The 9,236-nt window shown below is 51.3% G+C and overlaps 1 protein-coding gene across 1 annotated transcript in view; it reads left to right on the forward strand.

Annotated features, from left to right (window-relative positions):
• Positions 1–7,090: 7,090 nt before the first annotated feature.
• RAB40B (RAB40B, member RAS oncogene family) overlaps positions 7,091–9,236 on the forward strand; it is a 19,319-nt gene continuing 17,173 nt past the window's right edge. The window contains exon 1 of the mRNA XM_003786034.3: positions 7,091–7,337. Coding sequence (XP_003786082.1) covers positions 7,196–7,337 — 142 coding nt within the window. The 5' untranslated portion in view covers positions 7,091–7,195. The remainder of the gene's footprint in view (positions 7,338–9,236) is intronic.

Genomic DNA, 9,236 nt, shown 5'->3' on the forward strand with positions numbered 1-9,236 from the left:
CTACCAGGGTGATGTAGTGAGACTCTGTCAAAAAAAAGAAAATAATTTCCTTCTATCTCCACCCAACAGTGTTTACCTCTGTGATTAGGGTATAAGTCCTCCTACTCATATTTCAGAGCTTGAGCTGTTCCCTTGATCTCTGCCCTGGCCATAATATAAATCCCCATAACAGGTACTTGCTTTGACTGTGACTGAGCAGGGGACGGCCTAGTTAATTATAGTTCCTTCCCAGGCCTTGCACATAGCTTGTTTTTATAGCTATTATTCTTCAGACCTTGTTTAAAGACCCAGCAGGGGTGTTTGCAAGCCGCATCCCTTACAGGCCAGGCTTCTAGTAAAAGCAGGAACAGCTCAGATAAGTAATTTAGCTATTGGTTTAACAGTAAGCTAGTAAACTGTTTTTGTTCTGCTTTACTCAGCTTATTCTCTGTCTGTCACTTTTTCTGAAGATCTTTTCCCTGGCCCAGAATAGGATCTTCGGTCCCCATTCTCCCTGCATAAACAATGCCTGACATTTTAAGATATGGAAAGAAGCTTGAAATTGTTAATAAAGTTGGAGCTGGCACCATGCCACTTTCTGGCCATGTGATTCCACTGGCAGATTTTTAAAATCTTATCGCTAAGGGACTGGTCCTGTCTCCACTTGAAAGAGATCAACTATGTGAAGAAAAAGCAGATCCCAGCCTCTCAAGAGTAGTTGGAGGCTGGTCCCACCCAAATGAAATCCAATTGTGAAAGCTTAATTTCTATGAGTTCTTTTGAATTTCTGGAGTCCTGAGCAGAGGGGTGTGGAGGAACTTGAACCCAGAGAGAGACCAGGGAACTCCCCAGTTTCTCAGAAGGCATCTCCTTCCCTCCAAATTGTCCACATCATCTGCACCTTCTGGTGACATTTCATCCATAGAGAATGGTCAGCAAATGCTCCTGTTGGTCCTTCTCCTGCCTGGTGTGGCCTGGTCTCTGGAGCAGCCTAGGATAGAGGCAGGAATCCAAGAAGACTTCAGCCTGGATACAGGGACCCATTTTCTTTTTTCTTTTTTTTTTTTTTTGAGACAGAGCCTCAAGCTGTCCCCCTGGGTAGAGTGCTATGGCATCTCAGCTCACAGCAACCTCCAACTCCTGGGCTCAAGCGAGTCTCCTGCCTCCGCCTCCCAAGTAGCTGGGACCACAGGCGCCTGCCACAACGCCCGGCTATTTTTTGGTTGCAGCCGTCATTGTTGTTTGGCGGGTCCGGGCTGGGGATTCGAACCCGCCACCCTAGGTGTACGTGGCTGGCGCCTTAGCCGGTTGAGCTATAGGTGCCGAGCCAGGGACCCATTTTCCAATGACTAGAGATAGAAAGGGCTGGAAACCTGGCCTTGAGTTGGGCAGCACGTGGGCTGGTGATATCCAGATTTCTTACTTTCTGCCTGAACTTTATATATTTATTGAAATCATGCTCAGGTCTCTCAGTAGAACTATCCTTCTAGAAGTTGAGGGCTCTGGTGGTTAAACCCCTTTCTCCCTTGGCTTGAGAAATAAATGTTTGATGAGAGCACTGTTTGGTGGGCCTAATGCTTATCCCTGGTCAAGAAGATGGACATCTATATGTGGACATAGTCTTCTTCTAAAATGTTTTTCCTTCTCCTATTTTGGTTCTGTTTTTTGTTGTTGTTGTTGTTGTTGTTTTAGATAAGGTCTTTCTGTTTCCTCAGCTAGAGTGGTGTGGCATCATCATAGCTCACAGCAACCTCCAACTCCCCAGGCCTATATACCTCTGGCCAAAAAAAGCTGTTTGAGAGAGAGCAGTGAAAAGACTGTGCAGGCATACTTATGAGAAACTGAGACAGAATCCCATATGGCCAGATTGGTTGCAGGTGTAAAAACGCCCCACCTAAGGTCAGTCTGGTTGGTTGCGGGCATAAAAACCTCCCAACTTAAGGCCCACATAGGAGCAGAGGCTTGCAAACAAGTTTTCTATATGTCTTAGTATTTTTTAAATTATGCCTTGCTTAAAATTGAAGTAACTGCCTCCAAAGGGTGAGGCCAGTAAGGGCAGGTATTCAATCCACCTTCCTCCTCTTCAGCCTCAGGCTTCATCAGACAAGAACAAAAGAAGTAATGGCTAATAACATGTTCTCCATTAAGTTATGTGTTGTTTTGTTTTGTTTTGTTTTGAGACAGAGCCTCAAGCTGTTCCCCCGGGGTAGAGTTCTGTGGCATCACAGTTCATAGCAACCTCCAACTCCTGAGCTCAAGTGAGTCTCCTGCCTCAGCCTCCCAAGTAGCTGGGACCACAGGTGCCTGCCACAACGCCCAGATATTTTTTGGTTGCAGCTGTCATTGTTGTTTGGTGGGCCAGGCTGGATTCAAACCTGCCACCTTAGGTGTATGTGGCTGGCGCCTTAGCCACTTGAGCCACAGGTGCTGAGCCTCCATTAAGTTATGTTAAAAGGATTATGTTCAAAAGGATTATGATAGACAAAGTGATATCAGTTAAACCGTAGATTACTAGGGAGGAGCTACTCACAACAGTTACAAGATGTTTATTCAAGAGATGGATTATAATGAATATTAATGAACTCATTGATGTATAGTGCAAATATGCAGAGAGATTGTAATGAATATTAATGAGGTACAATGTGCATGTACACAACGGACTATATAAGCCAGGAGAGAAAGAAATAAATTTGTCACATGCCTGAGAGAGCTGTGAACCCCTTTATTTAAATATACAATTTCAATATGTGTGTTTATGCTCTGCGGTGCCACTTTTCTGTAAGACCCTAATGGCAACATTCTCCTTCTACCCTCCAAATGGACTTAAAAGACTTCTGAGACAGCTTAGTTTAAGGGCTTGGAGAGGAAACTGGGACCTCAAGGACCTACAGTTTTAGAAACAAATTCTGTGAAATAGAGACTAATGCTTCCCCTTCTTAACTCTGTTTAATGGGAAGTGTGGTCTGAGCTGGCAGCAGTGTGTTCTTCCAAGTGATCCTCTTGTTTCAGTTTTTCTATTTTTAGTAGAGATGGGGTCTCGATTTTGCTCAGGTTGATCTTAAACTCATGAGCTCAAGCAGTCCACCCACCTTGGCCTCCCAGTCCTAGGATTACAGGTGTGAGCTACTGCACCTGGCCTATTTGTTTGGTTTTGAGACAAGAGTTTAACTTTGCTGTCTTTGGCAGAGTGCAGTGGCGTCACAGCTCACAGCTACCTCAGACTCTTGCTCAAGTGATTCTCTTGCCTCAGCCTCCCAAGTAGCTGGGATTACAGGTGCCTGTCACAACACCTGGCTATTTTTAGAGACAGGGTCTCACTCTGGCTCAGGCTGGTCTCAAATTCCTAAGCTCAAGCAGTCCACCCACCTAGGCCTCCCAGAGTGCTAGGATTACAGGTATGAGCCACTGCAGCTGGCTTCTCGTTTTTCTATTTTTAGTAGAGATGAGTTCTTACTCTTGCTTAGGCTGATCTCAAACTCCTAAATTCAAGCAATCCACCTGCCTCAGCCTCCCAGAGTGCTGGAATTATAGGCTCAAGCCACTGAGCCTGGCCTCAAGTGGTTATTTTTGTTTTTTCTTTTTCTTTTTTTTTTTTTTGGCAGGGGCTGGGTTTGAACCTGCCACCTCCAGTATATGGGGTCAGTGCCCCACCTCTTCGAGCCATAGATGCCGCCCTGTTTTTTCTTTTTGAGACAGAGTCTCACTATGTGAGGGTTAGAGATGGGAAGTGAAATTACCTTGAGATTTTTTTAGCTTTCTTGAGTGGGAGTGGGGTCAACATTCCACTCGGCAGAATGCCATAGCATCACAGCTCACAGCAACTGCAAACTCTTGGGCTTAAGTGATTCTCTTGCCTCAGCCTCCCAAGTAGCTGGGACTACAGGTGCCAGTCACAGAGTCGGGCTATTTTTGTTGATCTTCTTGTTGGTGGTATTGTGGTTGTCGTTGTTTGGCAGGCACTGGGCTGGGTTGGAACCCTCCAACTCTAGTGTATGTGCCTGGCACTCTAGCCGCTGAGCTATAGGCACGGAGCCTGAAGTGGTTATTTTTACCTGGTCCTCCAGGTGGTCATTTGCCAAATTCTGGCCCAGCCCAGCCCAGCCCAGCTGGGAGGTGACAGCCGTGAGGTGGTGGGGTACATAGTGGGCAGGAGAAAAGCAGGAACTGTCTCCCCATCATCCTCCCTGGGAAGTGGTCTGGCCATTTCTTCACACTTACTGCTGGGAACACCTCTGGGCCAGAATACATCCGGCTGCTGGGTATAACCCTTCAGTGGGCTGAGGACTTCCCAATCCCTGCCCTGCCATGAGGACTGACATACAGGGTGGCAGCCAGCAGAAGCAGGTGTCCTGCCCCAGCTGGGAAAATGCCAAGTGAGTTACATCTGATTGCACTATTGGAACTGAGGGTTAGAGACGGGAAGTGAAATTCCCCTGAGATATTTTAGCTTTCTTGGGTGGGAGTGGGGTTAACATTCCACCTCTCTCATATTTTTCTAGTGCCCACTTTCCTTTTTTTTGAAACAGAGTCTCATTTTCTTGCTGTGGCATCATAGCAACCTCAAATTCTTGGGGTCAAGTGATTCTCTTGTCTCAGCTTCCCAAGTAGCTGGGACTACAAGCGCCTGCCACAACGCCTGGCTAATTTTTAGAGACAATGTCTCACTCTTGCTCAGGCTGGTCTCAAACTTGCCTGGTGAGCTCAGGCAATCCACCTGCCTCGGCCTCCCAGAGTGCTGGGATTACAGGGGTGAACGACTTTGCCTGGCCCCACTTTCCTTTTTATCTCCTTTTTTTTTTTTAGACAGAGTTTAACTTATTAACCCTTGGTAGAGTGCTGTAGCGTCACAGTTCACAGCAACCTCCAACTCCCTGGGTCTAGGCAATTCTCTTGTCTCCGGAGTAGCTGAGACTACGGGCGCCTGCCACAATGCCTGGCCATTTTTTTGTTGCAGTTTGGCCAGGGCTGAGTTTGAACCCACCACCCTTGGTATATGGGGTCGGCGCCCCACTCACTGAGCCACAGGCACTGCCCTTTATTTCCATTTTTATAGGGGCTCCACTAGTGCCTAAATCAACTAATTAATCAATAAGCAATAGGTGTTGTCAACTAAACTGACATTTGAAAATAAATTATTGGCTCGGCACCTGTGGCTCAAGCGGCTAAGGCACCAGCCACATACACCTGAGCTGGTGAGTTCAAATCCAGCCTAAGCCAGCCAAACAAGAATGACAGCTGCAACCAAAAAATAGCCAGGTGTTGTGGTGGGTGCCTGTAATTCCAGCTACTTTAGAGGCTGAGGCAAGAGAATCACTTGAGCCCAGAAGCTGGAGGTTGCTGTGAGCTGTGATGCCATAGCACTCTACCCAGGGTGACAGCTTGAGGATCTGTCTCAAAAAAAAAAAGAAAGAAAGAAAAGAAAAGAAATTATCAATCTAGGATGCATATGGAGGGAAAAGCCAGTATCACAGGTATGATGTATATTTAATTAAAGCACACTTTTTCTCTATTCTATACTTAAAATGATTAAAGCCATCCTTTTAAATTAAAAAAAAAAAAAGTAGAGGCTGGGCATAGTGGCTCATTCCTGTAGTCCCAGTACTTTGGGAGGCTAAGGGGGTTGGACCATTCAAGGCCAGAAGTTCAAGACCAATCTGAGCAAGAGCAAGACCTCCTATCTTTACCAAAAGTAGAACAAAAATTAGCTGGATGTAGCAGCACTTGCCTGTAAGTCCCACTACTCTGAAGGCTGAGGGCGGAAGATCGCTCAGGGCCAGTTTGAAGTCCCTGTTAGCTATGATGACACAACTACAGTCTAGCACAGGTGACAGAGTCTCAAAAAGCAAAAACAAACCAAAAGAAGTAAATAATGTTCTTAAAAATGAGTGCAAATGACAAAGATAAAAATCTTTTTTTTTTTTTGAGACAGAGCCTCAAGCTATCCCCCTGGATAGAGTGCCGTGGCATCACAGCTCACAGTAACCTCCAACTCCTGGGCTCAAGCCCGTCTCCTGCCTCAGCCTCCCAAGTAGCTGGGACCACAGGCGCCCGCCACAACACCTGGCTATTTTTTGGTTGCAGCCGTCATTGTTGTTTGGCGGGTCCGGGCTGGATTTGAACCTGCCACCTTAGGTGTATGAGTTGAGCTACAGGCGCCGAGCCAAAGATAAAAATCTTGACTTTATTGCTTTTGTAATTCTTCTTTCACTCATTCTCTTTCCCCCTTCACCTAAAACCCTGCGTGGGAGGGCAAAGCAGTTCCCAACACAGCGCAATTGAGTCTCCCCAGCACACATACACACGCACGCAGACACCTCCCGAGGTGCACGCGCACGCGCAGACACCAGAGGCACCGAAATAAACACACATACACGTAGGCTGCGTGGCTCTGTGGGCAAGGATGAAGCCCTACGGGGAGACCCGGAACTCCGCTCCCAGGGAACCTGCTAGGACCTCTGACCACGCGTCCGCGAACTTGAACGGCCCCCTACCTGCCTGAAGCGGCGCCCCTACCTGCCTCTTGAGGTGTCCCTGGTGGGTAAATAAAGTCCAAGCCGCCGCCCGCCGGCCGACCCGGGAGGTGCAAAACCGCAGCAGGCGCGAGGGCGAGAACTAGACCGCGAGCAAAAAGGATAACTCGAGTCCCAGGCCCTCCTCACCCTTCCCACCCACGCTACTCTGCTTCGCGCCCCTGCTACTCCTCCGCCCGGTTCCTGCTCCGCCCCTCGCCCGCTCCGCCCCTGCCCCTCCCCGCTCCCCCCCACCCCGCGCAGACTCTGGACCTCCGTTGGCTGCGGAAGCAGGGTCTCCGCCTCTGCCACTGGCTCCGCCCCCGCTTTGCTGTGTACCTCCGTTGGCTACGGGAGCAGAGTTGCCGTCCCTGCTAGTTCTGGCTCCGCCCTCACCTCTTCTTCCGACCTCCATTGGCTGAGGCCGGCGGCTCCTTCACAGGAGGGAGGGCAGGTGTCAGCCCGGAGGCGGTGACGAGATGAGACGGACGCACAGCCTAGCCAATGAGCATGCGCATCCTGCGGCCCCCTGCAACTGAGGCGCACCAATGGTGGGGTGGGGTGGGGCGGGGCGGGGCCGCTCTCCGACAGCTCCGCGGCCAGGAGGTTGGCAGGGATAGGGTTCCGCGCCGCCTCCCCTTGGCCCGGCCGCCGCCTCTGCGCGCGGCCCCGCGGCCGGGCATGGGCTGGGGCTACAGGCCAATACGATGAGTGCCCTGGGCAGCCCGGTGCGGGCCTACGACTTCTTGCTCAAGTTTCTACTCGTGGGCGACAGCGACGTGGGCAAGGGTGAGATCCTGGCTAGCCTGCAGGACGGCGCGGCCGAGTCTCCGTACGGCCACCCGGCAGGTGAGGGCGGGAGTGGGGCCTGGAGGTGTCAAAGGCGTCTGGGAGGGGCCGGGCAGGGGCTGGGGAGAGGTAGGTGAGGTCTTGGAGGGGTCGGAGGGCGGGTGGAAGAGTCGGGGAGGGTCCTTGGGGCCCTGAAGTGGCGGGGAGCCGTCGAGGGTTCGGGGCGCCGGCTCAAGAGGGGCTGCGGAGGTCCTGGGGGTGCGGGTCTCCTGTCTGCCCACGATGTATCGGCACCCTGCGGCGGCCCCGGAGCACCTTGTTCGGCTTGTGGGGGGCTCGGCGGCTCGTGGTCCACCCTCTGGCCGCTGTCTGCGAGCGGCTGGGCGCTAGGCAAGACGAGGCTACGGGCTGCTCAGGGCTGCGTCGCTGAGGGCCGTGGCGGGGGCGGGAGGGGGAGGCGGAGCAGGAGCAGCTCAGGTGGTGGCTGCGCGGAGGTCAGATGCAGGCGGACTAGTCCCGGGGCGAGGGTCCCCGGAGTGTCTGAGAGCTCGTCGCCCTGGACAGTCCTGGCAAGGAACGGAGCCCAGGTGACCCCTGAAGCATCTGGCTATGTTGGAGGAAGGAACTACTCCTATTTAGCCAGATTTCACTACCAAGCTACAGGTCATTCATGGGTTTCAGGGCAAGGGAAGGCCGGAGTGCCAGAGGTCTAGCGCAGCTGGGGTTTCTGAAGTTTGGGTTTTGATAGCTGGCACCAGAGAGATGAACCCGACAAGGCTGGAGGGCAAGAAAAGCTGTGGGAAGCCGGGGAGAGGCGGTGGGCTGCCCCCCCACGCCCCCATGCGGACTGAGGCACTGGCTTAGACCACTTGCCTGCCCTCTTCTCAGGGCCAGGAACGCACCTCGGCTGCTGTAGCAGCCGCAGGATACCTCCTGGCTTCAAATTAGGGGTCCCAGAGCAGAGCGGCAGCCCCCGGAAGGTCTTGGTAAATAAGATCTTATTAGCTCTGGGCCAGCACCAGGAAGGTTGGAGGAACTCCTGGCTCTTCTCACAGGGAGATGAGCTTTGGAAAGTGGGAGGAGGAAAGAGGATTTGACTCTGGCCAGTGGAGGGTATTGGGTACCCCCAGAAGGAGGCTGTGTGAGGGAGAACCATAACGGTCAGCAGAGTGTCTTGAGGAGGCCTAAGACTGCCAAGCAGGGCCTGTCCAAGACAGCAACTTAGCACAGTGATCAGGCATCGGAGTCCTTGAGGCTGTGGCAGTGGGAGCAGAGACAGTTTGGAAGAGCCACTAAGGCGATGGACTTGAGCTCAGGATGACAGCCTTAAACTGAAGCAGGCAAAGAGAGGAGTCACCTGCCACCTAGTGAAATGCAGATTCTGCCTCTGTGGGGCTGGACAGGTCTGGTAGCCTGCATGTCAGCCTGGTCCCCATGCTGCTGCTAGTCCGGCCCCTGTGCTGGGTAGCAGGGTTTTAAGGCTGTGTTGTCCAATGTGATACAATAAGCCACATGTGGCTATTTAAGTTTAAAGTAATTAAAATGAAATAGAATAAAAAATTTTCATTAATCACATTTCAAGTGCTCCCACAGTGGACAGCATAGAGGTAAGTGAAGTTCTGGACAGTGGGGTCCTGGGGCTAAGCCCTTGAGGGCAGAAGCTTGATGCAAAGCCATGTCCTCAGGGTCTAGGGCTTTGGGTTGCACCACAGAAGAGGTATGGGAGCAAAACACTCAACAAAATGCAAGTCCAGAAAAGGACTAGTGCTTTTTTGTTGTTGTTGTTGAGACAGAGTCCCACCCTATGTCCCTGAGCAGAGTGCAGTGGCGTGGTAGATCACTGCAACCTCAGCCTTGGGCTGTAGGTATCCCGCTGCCTCAGCCTCTGCAAGCTGCTGAGATTACGGGTGCTTGCCATGGCGCCCAGCTGGGTTTTTCCTTTTTTTTTTTTTTTTTTTT

Source organism: Otolemur garnettii, unplaced genomic scaffold (genome assembly GCF_000181295.1).
Source record: "Otolemur garnettii isolate 467f Iridium unplaced genomic scaffold, OtoGar3 scaffold00018, whole genome shotgun sequence".
In the NCBI taxonomy this organism is placed as follows: domain Eukaryota; kingdom Metazoa; phylum Chordata; class Mammalia; order Primates; family Galagidae; genus Otolemur; species Otolemur garnettii.